The 13,131-nt window shown below is 41.1% G+C and overlaps 1 protein-coding gene across 4 annotated transcripts in view; it reads right to left on the bottom strand.

The window, feature by feature from the left end:
* The window catches only part of PCDH9 (protocadherin 9), a 708,940-nt gene extending 696,433 nt beyond the window's left edge, over positions 1–12,507 (bottom strand). For all 4 annotated transcript variants that reach the window (XM_076363055.1, XM_076363065.1, XM_076363071.1 and 1 more), the window contains exons 1-2: positions 11,967–12,507; positions 7,596–10,758 (exon numbers count right to left, since the gene is read on the bottom strand). In XM_076363055.1, the coding sequence (XP_076219170.1) occupies positions 7,596–10,631 (3,036 nt within the window). In that variant the 5' untranslated portion in view covers positions 10,632–10,758; positions 11,967–12,507. The remainder of the gene's footprint in view (positions 1–7,595; positions 10,759–11,966) is intronic.
* Positions 12,508–13,131: the final 624 nt, after the last annotated feature.

Genomic DNA, 13,131 nt, shown 5'->3' with positions numbered 1-13,131 from the left:
AAACCAATCACAGAATTTTCTTACTAGTAACACATGAAAACCTAGGAGGTACTAAGAATATCCTGCAACATTACAAATAAAAGCAGTTGTATCTAACACTTCAGTTGGCTGGAAGGAATAAGGGAGAATGGACAAATATCAGTTTCAGGCTACTAAGTGTTTTACAAATCAGTATCGATAGCTATCCTCTTTCAGCTATCAGCCAGTGAGAATATCCGATTTAATTTTTTGGAGTGGAGAAAGGTTGCTATTTTTAAATGCTACCTAGATCTTGTTTCTGCGAACCTGGGGGAGGAAACAAAGGAAGGAAGAAAAATCTGACAGCTGATCCTCCACATTTTATCAAATTCAGCTGAAAATAAAATTATTTTTAATTCACTTGGCTCCTGATTAATTTTACATATTTTTTAGATTTTGGAAATATTATCTCAACATCATCCTGTTGCTTTTATAAAGATGTTAACATCAGGAAGAGCTGCAGATGGCGTAAATCGGCAGATTTACCCCAGTTTGGATTTAGCTTCAAATGTTGAACTGTTACTCTAAGAAAGGGCTCCTTATAGTGCTCTTGTAGCAAGAAGTGTGCATATTCCAGAACAACTTTCAAGTAATAATATTAATATTTGTGCACAAAAAAATTCAGTGTGGCATTTCACAAAAGAAATGGCTAAACTACAACATCAGCTCATAGGAAACTACAGACACTACACATGAACACATCCTGACAAATGCTGAATTACTCAATTTTCCCTCTGTGCAACACAAGATGCAGGACAACCCATGCCAAGACTTTAAAACAAATCTCCCCCGCAACTCACTAGCTGCAAAAGAAACAACAAGAAGAAAGAAAGAATGGGTAACTTTTGAGACTGGTACCATTTGGACACCTCAGTATGACTACAAATCAGATTTTTAACCGTCTTTCTCTTAATTATCACAAATAATTAACGGTAGTCACAAAACTGAAAACTAAATTGAGAACGCAGGCCAAGTCTTTCCAAGATTTGAAATTCCAGATTTTTTTAGTCAGATCAGTATGAATTTAATATCAAAATTATAGTGGCCCCAATGCTTTCCTGAATGCTTACGTCCTAGAAATAATCTACACATTTTTTTATGTCTACAACAATGTTGCTATACAAAACAATTCCATTTATTTATTTATCTGAGGTTTTCATAATCGCACGACCAATGTAATAGTGCAGTAATACCAATTTAAGGTGTCTTCTGTCAGTAATGGCTATTTCTGTTTCCAGAGAGAGTTTATAGCTCACTAGAACACAATCCATTACAACAAAATTATTACAACTATATTAGAAGGAACTCTTTTGTAGGATATTTTAATTATAAAGGAACAGTTAAGATGATATGCATTTTGCATGTAGACAAGCACTTAAAATCTTGGTTAGGTAAGATGCTAAAGCCCCTTATGTTGCAAATGTCTTGCTAAAAGACACCAATGGAAATGAACAAAAGATGCCCCCCTGTCCCATACTTCAGTAAAATACGCTAGCATCCATTCATTTCTTAGCTACAGCCTGGGAAATCTTTTTCCAGTCAATGGGATGTTATCTCATGTAAACCAGAAATTAACTGATTAAATGCCCACATCAGTCTATTGGAATAAATCATTTTACATAGATTCTACCACAGGCTGGAAAGTTAAAGAAGTAATAAAGGAAGAATAAATTAATATATGATTTTGTGTGTGTGTGTGTTTTTCCTTCAGCAAAGACATGGACATTACAGAATGTATGTGAGATGGCTGTACTTGAGTAGCAACTAAGGAAACTTCTGAGTATAGATTTTACAGACCACCATGATATTTTATGGGAGAAGTGATACCAAAAATTCAGGTATCACCTGTCATTCCTGTTAGATCTTTCAGAACATGCTATGTCCATTGTTTCAGTTATACTCTGTGTGTTCAGTGCAATTAAATGCTAGAGTAAGAAGATACAGCATCTCCTGAAATAAATGAAACTTGAACTCAGCTATTCTTGAACTGAATTTGCCTAGATGAGGATTGGTCCATTAGGTATTATGTATCTGCCCTTGTATAGAATATGTATAGATGAACAGTTCTACTGCAAAAATAAGAATCCTAGAACCCATGAAGGACTCTTACTTAGGACTTGAAACCTGCACTTCAGACAGGTAGACTGTGCCTGTAAAGAGTTGCTGAATGTAAATGGGTCACAGTTTTCATATCTTTAACATCTGTTGTTTATACCCAAGAAAGCACATCAGGGGCAAGAAAATTAATTCCCCAATTGCTGTCAAACGAGTTAGGGAACAGCAATAAACAGCTTACTGTAAGCCTCTAGCTACAATAAAATTGCTGTCAATAAAGTGTGGCTGATATGGTTTTGCTGTGCTAGAAGAATAGATTCTTTGGAAGTGAAAATCTGAAATGGAAACTAAAAAGATCCCTCCTTGTTCCTATATGCAAAAGAACATTATCACAGAATTCCAATAGCATTAAACTCTCGGGATCCGGTTCTCACTCCAGTGTGTGGCACACATTTATTAGCGTTCGTGAAACTTTGGCTTTGCACATTCAGGACAGATGAGACCCTCAGTGATTCCGATAAAAATCTTTTGCATGGGAAACTAAAGAGAAATGAAGCTTGCTAAGCTTTTACTGTCTGTGTCTGTATACACAAAATGCTCTCTGCTCTAGTTTAGCATTTCTACTGCCACTATTGAAAATGGTATTATAGCTTAGGGTTATGTTCACATTTCCATTATAACCCTCAGTTTTCACATGCTCTTAACTTTCTGAAAAATTCTTCTTTTCAGCTGAAATTTTCCATGCTTGGTCTCAGCTCAAAGATGAATTCCTTTAGACAGTTGAGCAAAATCCGTTAACCTATTTTTCAGTTATACAAGGATAGAAAAAATACACTGCACATTGTAACCATTTCTAGTATTTTAGTATAGATATAGATATATAAATATATAGAACTAAAAAACAATTGAATTTTACATGCAGACGTTTTTCCAGGTGACTAGTCCTCACCCAAGACTAATATCCATGCTAACACATAAAACAAATTAAGCATAAAAAAGAAACAATGGAATTGTATTTTTTTTATACTAAGCGGTAAAACAAGGCCACTAAAAATAATACCACGCACAGAATTATGGAATGCTATGCTTACAGAATGTTAATATTTGCAGGTGATGTAGACTCTGCACTGCTGTTCCAATGCAGATTTCCATCAACTTATGCACCTTGAAATTGCCACTCTCAGCGTATCAAATTAAAAGTCATTAATGTTTTTAGCTTTTCTTTTCTCTTACATAAACCCTAAAGTTACAAATTTAAACACTCCAGGGTAAGATAACATGAATTACATTTGCCACAGAAAGCTCAAGTGATGTGCATTGATCAGCGGGAGCCTGGCTACTCATTTCTTGATCAGGCAAAAACTCCATTGACTGAAAACGGAGTAAAGCAACCTCCATAGAGCTTATGTTATTGACTACATGATTAAAAATATACCTTAGTATGGAATGCATTTAATGTGTCAGTCAAGCCCCAAATCCTTAATTTCTGCCATCAGAGCACAGAAATAAAAGGACAGTGTTAACACATATTTAGCTTTCCTGAATCTACTAGAACTGTGCACATTTCCAAAATTTATAAATTATCATCTTGATTCAGAAAAGTGCTTAGAGTGTGCTTACGGCTGTCTCTCTTGAAGACAACATCTGAAGTCATTTGGACTTTAAGAATCTGCTGCAGTCCCACCACTTTAAATGAAAGTTAGGCACATGCCTAAATGCTATTTGATTAGGAATGAAGACTGAAGGTTTTGCTCATAACCCATACTGATACATATTTTTAAACCTGTGTTATTTGTCACTGCTGTATTTCAAATCTGATTAAATGGAGTTGTTATAATTTAAAACTGGGATAACCATGGTAAATTGGCCCTAATTTCTTTTATTATTTAATCTATTGTTAATCTAATGACACTGAGTAGGAGTTTTTTGTCTGTTTATTTGCTTTTTGTAAGAGGTCTTTCACATAGAAGAATACAACATGTCGTCTTCTACTGAATTTCTGTGTAGCTGTTTGTTGTAGTGACTTACTAATTTGAAGTGCATTTTAAAGTTCAATCAAATACTGAAAAGAACACTGATTGAGAAGCCTGCATAGATTTCAGTATTCTTTATGAGTCATAACACTGATTTTGGAAGCTTAGCTATATAAGCTGGTGGTGTGCAACATCCTTTCCATACTCCTAATTATGTGAATTACCATTTAGAACAATCCCAAGTTCAAGTATTCAAAAATGCTCTTTTCAGAGCATCCACCAGGTTTACTGCAAAATAGGCACTTGAAGAAGGCTTTGGTTTTTATACTGGGTACTTCTGAAACATCAGCCTGTGCAATTCAAAGTGACATGTGAAGACTTAACCACAGAATTTCCACTAAAGTTATTGACGATTGCACAGAAATTGCCCAGCAAAAAAATACTAAGAAATTTGTATTGAACAATCTATTTTTGAATGTTAAAAGCTTTCCGACTTAGGACCCAGTTCTAACAGATTTCTAGGGCCAAGCTCCCATTACAAGTAATGGGATTTTGCTTGAATGAAGTCCAAGCGTGGACTTCGGTCTCAGCTCTCTATTAATATTAATGTATCTGCAAGATACATTGCATGTGTATTTACCTTGGACTGAAAGAAACTGTAAGTAAAAATGGAAGATGCTAGTATTTCTTAGATATATATTAATCCTTTCTTAATACTTTCAGGGAAAGTATTTCTTCTTTCCCTGTCTTAACATCCTCCACAGCAATTCCCACACCCTTTGCAAACCACATAAAGAAAACTTGCCGAATATATAGGTAACTTAATACAACTTCTAACATTAGATACAGAGAAATTAATTATGTTGAACCTCATGAAAACAGCACAGTGGCACAGAACTAAGTATCTCTTCCTAAAGGAATTTTTAAAAATGGTTTTCAGATACTGTGGCATTAGCACACACTACTATTCACTAAGATTTTTAAGTCTGAATACTTTGCTTAAAAGCCATACTCTATCACAAATCTAAAAAAAGACCCATGAAAGTGTATTTAACTCCTGTGCCAATGAATATTAGCTAAAATGCATCCTAATTTCAGGAATTACAGACAGAATAATAGGAAGGCTGCTAAAGATTACTGTCATTGCTGGCTATGCTCCTCCAGCCAAAAGTGGCAAGGGGGCACAAAAAGGTTATGTCCTGTAACACTCATCATTGGGAAGAAAAAAAAGACACTGTCTCCTTCCCCACAGAATAAAAATACACAAGCTCAGTTTAGATAACTCTCTACCTAAGAAAGAGTTATATTTTGAGTTTCATATAATATTACAGCTTTTGCAGGGAGCGATCCAAATCATATGAGTATCTGCTGACTTCAAAAAGGATTCTATAAGACTTCAGTGGAATTTGAATCAGGTCCATATACAGGTATAATGATTGATATTATTATTCAACTGAAACCAGTATATTTAATGTAATGAACACAGGTAACTCTGAAAATACTGCCAGTAGTTTTTGTTTGGTGGTTTGTTTTTTTTTCCCCTCATATTCAATTTCACTGTGCAGAGCTTATACATTCTGTCAGGTAAATCATTTTTTGGGTCTTAACTGCCTCTCGATGCTGGGGGGGGATTAAGTCTGAGTTTCCTAATAGACTTTGGAAAGCTAATTTAAGCTAAATTAACAACATCTCAGAACAGGAAAGAAATATGTGGGTTGGGGGTGTTACATTTTGTAACTAAAACTAGGGAGAAAACTTCAGCTGAGTAACCACACGTTACGCAGAGCTCTTCTATAAATTTGTTGTTTTGTTTTTTAAATTGGTTCTTTTTTTAACTTACGCTGACAGTATGTATATGGTGCTGTGTAACAGCCTGAAGACGGCTCTGGGAGTACGCCCTTCTTTAAAGTCCTTAGAAAGGTTAAGGTTTTGTGAGAACCTTCTGCGATGTTTTCAGTGTCTCGTTGTAAGTACGAGTAGTTTTAGAGCAGTTACTTTAGCAGAACTGCCTCAAAAGTGCTTGTTTTATTCTTAGCATCTTGTTAGTGTGACACCTTACAGACACCCAAAGTCAAGACACAGTTCTGGGAACATCACATTCATCTCAGATAAGGCTAATGCAACAGCAAGAGGATGACTTTATCCTAAACTTGGCTACTGTCAAAATCTTTTTGCAAAGACAAGCCTAAATGTGTCTCACTTGGTTCTCTAAGATTCGCATCTCTAATAAATTCAGACAAATCACCGTAACTTGGAGGGTACAGCGCCAGCAGGAATACGAGCCTGACTCCTAACACCTACAAAGTCGGTGCAGCGAAAGCGAAGCGCTAAGGAAGCTTGCCTTGCAAACACGCAAACTTAACTACTGACCACTCCAGTGCAACTATCATTAAATAAAAGGTTCTTTGGCTGTAATACCAGCTTGATCCTTCCCTCCCCCCCCCCCCCCCCCCTCCCCCTAGCTACTGCAGGGCTGGCGCCGGGCCAGCGTAAGCGACACGGTACCGTAGTGCCATCTACAGGCTACCCCGACACGCTAATTTAGTGGAAAAAGACAAGCACCAATAAAATAAATTAGACAGCGCCGCATTTAAATCTTTATTAGCAAGGAATTATTAGGCCTAAGAAAAACTAATGCTGGATTTGGTTGAAATATGAGTTTCTCAGCCTCCTAATCCCTCTTCATATGGCATGTTTCACAGTTTAAAATGAGTTATGACAGATCACTTATGCATTACTAGGATGAGAAAGTATTTACAATGGGCTGACTTTTCTGCAGAATTCAGATGTATTCAAAGAATGCATTCCTTTCAAAAGTATGCTTTGGCCATTTTTTTTAAAATATGCAACAAACTGTCTATGCGATACCAACTTTAATCTATTACAACAAAATAATTTTGAACTCAAAACAGAGGAAGACTTCCGTATGGCTTAGTTACATCCTACCAACAAACCATGTGCTTCACAGATGAAGTAGCTTGGAAATTCGGCTGTCTTTGTTAGGGAAAAAAATTAAGCCCCTTTAGTAACACTAACTTAACAAGGTTCCAAATCAGCTTGAACTATAACAGAAACCCAAGCCAACTCACTTCGAAATTTGAAACTGAATGTACATATCCCTTCAATCTTGAAACAGTCAAATTTTCTGACTGAAATTTGGCATATAAGGAAACAGTTTTTCTTCTTCAATAACTTTTACATTTTGACAGTGAAATACTGGGGAGAAAAAAAAAAAGTCTTTTTTTCGGTTTTGTTTATGCACATGTATGTGTGCACATGCACGGATGCATAACAGTCCTTTAACAATCAGTATTCTTCAAAACCCAAAGTATCAGAGGCATTTTGCAAATGCATGGTTAAGCCCCAGGTAAATGATAAAGGGGTCAAGTTTTTTTGGTTTGTGTTTTGGTTTTTTTTTGTTCCCCCCGTAATATAACTAAATTAAATTAGACTGAAACAAAAAAAACCCACAACATAGTGGCACTTTTAATACTGGTTGATCGGGCACTTGTATGCAGTACTTATAGACCAGTAAAAGTGCTCGTTTACCTGTCTGGTGTGTAAGGGGCCCTTTGTCTTGAAGCCTCCTTGGGAACTGCACTCTGAGGCACTGAAGTGATCTGAACTAGTGGAAGAGCGTTTGGAAAGGGTGTCACAACCACCAACAAAGGTGTTGTCCAACGGGAGTTCCTGAATCACGTGGTGCTTTTTCATTGAAACTGGAGTGTCAGGTTTGAGATGAAAAGCAGACTGTGGAGAGGCAGATTTATAATGCTTGGCAAGATCAGGACTGTTAGGCTTAAAGGTTGTTGGTGGTGCTGTGCCCCAATCAAATCTTCCTATACTTTGCTCCTCCAGCTCCGCTGGAAGGCTTATTGTCCCGTTGATAGGTTCATGAACTGCATCATCAGGTTTGGACTCCTCAATGGTCACAAAGTTCAAAAGAGAGCTCTTCGGAGATTTCCTTTTCTTCCTTTTCTTTTTCTTGTTTTGCTTGTTCTCCTGATTTGGAGACATCCACTCAGCACCTTGCTTGCTCCTCTGGGCGGCTTTGAATCTGGATGCATGTCGGCAGCGAACGAGAACTGTGACAAATATCACCACTATGACAACCATGGCACCTGCCACAATAGCGATCATGATCGTGAGATAGTCCTCGTTTTGGTAGGGTTGGCTACTGTCCCCTATGTTCCGGTCCAAAGGTGTTTCCATAGTCCTGCGTATCAAGTCATAAATGTAAGAGGCATTTCCAGCAGTATCATTTACATACAAAAATACAAGCACAAGAGTATGTAGGGATTTGGGATAACCCAAATCACTTATGTTGACAACTAAGCGATGCAGCCCCACATCATTAGGAGTTGGTTTTTCTTCCAGAGTGATATTACCTGTCACTGGATCAATCCGAAACAAACCCTTGTTATTTCCGCTTACAATTGTGTATTTAAGCTCGGCATTCATTCCAGTGTCTATATCCACAGCAAAGACTTCGGCTACCACCGATCCTGGAATTGCTGAGAGTGGCACTAGCTTAAAAGAAGTATTAGAAGGTGGGTAGATGACAACGGGGCTGTTATCGTTAACATCCATGACGTTTATGGTTACTTTTGCTGTAGAAGAGCGAGGAGGTTGCCCTCCATCCACTGCCTTAACATCAAAGGTGTAGGAGCTCTGCTGTTCTCGATCAAAAGAAACATTGGACTTTATAACTCCAGAGTATGGATCCAGCACGAAGTTTTCATTGTCATTCAGGATGGAAAGGGTCACCGCTTTATTTTCCCCGGCATCCGCATCGGTCACCGTGATCACCCCCACCGTGCTATACTTTGGTAAGTTCTCCGATACGAAAAACTGGAAGTGATTATGAGTAAATTTGGGACTGTTGTCATTTTCGTCCAACACGGTCACAATTACAGCTGCCTGACTCTGCAAAGGAGGGGTGCCATTGTCTCGGGCTGTAACAGTGAAAATGAAACGTTCCTGCTCTTCTCTGTCAAAAACTCTGGAGGCTGTCAAAACTCCTGTCTTTCGATCCAGATCGAAAAAGGAGGCATTAGGGCCAAGCTGATAAACAATGTCTGCATTTTTCCCACTGTCTTCATCTGTGGCACTAATAGTTGTTAAGTATAGGCCACGACGGTTGTTTTCAGAAACTGACAGCTCAATTACAGGCTGGCTGAAAATCGGAGGGTTGTCATTTTCATCCTCCAGTTTAACTCTTACCAGGGCAGTCTGGTTCAAACTGGGCTTGCCAGAATCAGAAGCAACAATTTTAAAGCTGAATTCTTTGGTGCCCTCATAGTCCAACAAGGAAGAGGTCTCTAACAGATACTGGTTGTCGTAAACTGCCTTCAAGTGGAAGGGGACCTCTCTCTCAATGAAACAGATCACTTTGCCATTCACATCAGTGTCCTTATCTGAAACTGTAATTAGGGCAATCTTTGTATTGATGGGATCTTTCTCAGATAAGTACACTGTGCCATTGATGGGACTTATTATGTACCTGAGGTCTATGTTAGGAGGGTTATCGTTTACATCAGTGACATTGATGGTAACGGTTGCCCGAGCCGGTGTAGAGCTACCATCACTAGCCAGCACTGTCACTTTGTGAATAGCAGTCTCTTCTCGATCTAAGGACCTCTGAACTGTAATCAGCCCTGTGGTGTTGTTTAAAGCAAAAAATCTTTTGGTTGCAGGGGCGACTTGGGCACCGAAAATATATCTGATTTCTGCATTGCTTCCTATATCTGCATCTGTAGCATGAAGCTGAATCACAGAAGTGCCTACAGGGGCATTCTCTGGTATATGAACCTCTACTTGACTCTCTTTAAACACTGGCCTGTTATCATTGACATCACTTACTGTGACTTGCAGGATGGCTGTGCTGGATTTCTGGGGGGTACCTCCATCCTCCACTTTGATTTTCATCACATAGGTGTCCTTTTGCTCTCTGTCCAAGTTCTGCTGCACGATCAGCTGAGGCCATTTCTCTCCTTCTGGAGTTTCTACAATATCCAGTCCAAAGACACTCTGCCCGTTTAACAACTCATAGTGCTGCACACCGTTGAAACCTGTGTCAGGATCTGTTGCTGATGGGATCGGAAAGCGACTGTTGATCAGAGTGTTTTCTGGGATGGAGATATTGATGACAGGGGATGGAAACATAGGTGCATTGTCGTTAGTATCCTTTACAATGATTTTTATTTTGATCAGCCTAAAAAAGTCATTGGGGAGAATCACCACTTCAAGTTCAAAGAAACACTCGTTTTCTTCTGCATAGGAAGCTCCAGCACAGAGTTTTTCTCTGTCTATTCTGTTGGATGTCGTAAAGATTTCCCCGGTGGTACTGGACACTTTGACCAGAGGGGCATCCCCTGCTTTAGACACCAGTCTGTAGACAAGGCTGGCACTGGTCCCCGTGGCAGCATTGATGTGAGAAATGTTCAGGTCCTTTGGTATGTTCCCTATGGGTACGTTTTCAGGCAGCTCTTCTCTAATAGTGTAAATAAGTTCTTGAGCTATAGCAGAATCCAGCCTTAAACAGGCAATCAAAGCGGCCAACAGGTAAAAATCCCTCAGGTCCATGATAATGTTTTTAATCTCTTTTCCCAGATTTTAGGACTTAAAGGTTTCCAGAGAGGAATGATGCGCGATTTGCAAGAGGAGGCATGCATGGACTGCAGGATGCATTACATCTCATTTGGAGACAGCACTGTCAACACAACCACACAGAACAGCATTATTGGTTTTTTAGGCATGACAAATCCACAATCTCCAACTACTACTTGTTTTTGCAATCCACACTTGCAGCAGTACATTTTCCTACTGCTCCCTTTTACAAGCAATCCTTCCGGACAAATGCACCAATATCCCGTTGGCTGCATTTGCACAGAGCGAGAATGGAAATAACTACTTGCAGGATTAAGGGTAGCTACAGTTTCGACACGTACTTTCTGAATAATTTCTTGATACACCATGTAATCCGTAACGTGCATTCCCCCTCTACCCTCCTCCACCCAGTGATTTGGTGCAAGTAAAAAATCTTCCCGCACTACTTCTGGATTCTAACTGCTATGTCAGCTGCCAAATGTAATTTGTTGTTTGCTTCCATACATATTTTTTAGCTCTTGCAAGCCAGATTTTTCTCTGCTCCTTGTGCCTTGCATCCCCCTCTGTAGCTATCGTACTGGGAAATAACCACCCGGACATGCTGCTGCTGCAGCAGTCGTCACTGGCTACTTCACATCCCTATTAACTGGTGAGACAATAACAGGACTTACAGTTTCTTACACTCTCAGCTCAATGTTTCCTCTCCAGATGTCGGATACTTCTCCTTCTGTTTAATAACCTTAAACTTTATTTGTTTGTTTTTAAACACAATATAAATCAGGAGGCTGGAGATTCCAAATGCAACTTAGGAGCAGCCAGCATGTTTACAGATGGGGGGGGGGGGGAGAGGAATATATTTTCTGATGACGAGAGGAGGAAAAAAGGTGCAGCCTTTCCCCATTGACACTGATCTCCCTTCAGGATGTTATTAGCAGCTGCCACACATAAATACTGCAGACTAATAATGCAGGTGAAAGAAAAAGAAAGCGACAGACAGACTTCTGTTTGCATGCTCTGCTAACCGCGAATTATCCGGGTGCAAGGCTGCCAGCACCTACAGTTTGGCAGAACCAGGCAGACCCTAAGCACTAATCTTATCTGCATTAAGCTGCACGGTAGCTGATGCCCGTGATTACTTCCAGCAGAGTGATGCAGGTAGGGATGCAGAGACAGTGAGTAGGTAAGCCTTTGCCACCAACATCAACTGAATGTGAAACACTGATTCTTTCCCTAGATAAATATACTGCGTGTTGGCTTTTTTTTTTTCTTTACATGAAATGCATCACAGTGTATGGGTAACTTTGCACTTACGTTGGTTGTCTACCTTTGACGATCTGCTGCAGCTAAGCAATGATCTATTCCAGCAGATACAGCACAATGCATCTGGTAAACCACCAGTTTTGGAGAAATCAGCAGCAGCCAAACGCTTCCTCCTTGAGATATGTGTTGCTTCGGGTTGGCAAATTAGCAACTCCAGGGAACAAATTCACAGTTCTGTCGTTAGTCATCCTCTCCACGTTTCATTTCTATTAAGCGGTGATCCTTCGGGTGTTTAACGTGCACGCAACAACCCAAACAAACAGCAAGCAAAAATCCGGTGCACTTCTTTAGACCGGGGGTATTTTCCACTCTGCACTGCACACAATTTCCATCCCTCTCTCAGCAGGGCAGAGACAGCTACATGAAGTCTGCAACTTCTTACTGGAAATGACAAGAGTTGGTCTGGCGGTGCTTCTCCCTCCCTCTTTACCTCTGGGGTGATAGTTGCCCACCAAAAAAAAAAAAAAAAAAAAAAAAAAAAATCCTAATAGGTTATTGCTTTAGTGACGGGAGGAAGCGACGGCGCTTTCCCTCCTCCCTCCCAGCCTCTCTCCCTCACACGCGCTCTCTCCTTCTCTCTCTCTCTGAACTGAAATTCTTGATATAACTCTCAATAAGCCCAGAGGGAGGGTGTGAGCGGCGCTAAGCCACCCCTCCCGCCGCACCGCATTGGCCCGCGCCGGCGGGGGCGGTGGATGGCGGAGCGCGGCCCTGGCATTGGCCGCCGGGCACGTCGCTCCCCGGGCCGGCCGGGCGGCGGGGGCGGCCGGGCGGCGCAGCGGCTCCGCGCCGCGCGGAAGGGTTAGGCGGGATGCGGAGAGCCGCGCCGCGGAGGGAGGGGAGGGGGACGGGGAGGGGGACGCGGGCGCGGCGCGGGGGTCGCGGCGATCCGGCGGGCGGGCGCTCCGCGGTCGGCGGCGCAGCGCCGCGGGGGGGGGGGGGGGGGGGGAGCGGAGCAGGGGACGGGGCCGCCCCGCTGGGCGCGGAGGGTGGCATAAAGGTTCACCGGGCTTGCGAGTGGCCCCGGGGTAATCCGGAAAAATAAGGATTTGGTGTGGGTTTGGGTTGTTGGTGGGGTTTTTTTGGAGGGGGTGCCTCAGAGCGCGCTCGGTCCCCCTTGCGCGGGGGAGCGGGAAGCGCCGCCGCCCGCGGTGCG

The sequence above is a fragment of the Aptenodytes patagonicus genome, chromosome 1 (genome assembly GCF_965638725.1).
Source record: "Aptenodytes patagonicus chromosome 1, bAptPat1.pri.cur, whole genome shotgun sequence".
Taxonomy (NCBI): domain Eukaryota; kingdom Metazoa; phylum Chordata; class Aves; order Sphenisciformes; family Spheniscidae; genus Aptenodytes; species Aptenodytes patagonicus.
The sequence above is the reverse complement of the archived record's forward strand: the minus strand, read 5'-3'. Positions and strand labels throughout refer to the sequence as shown.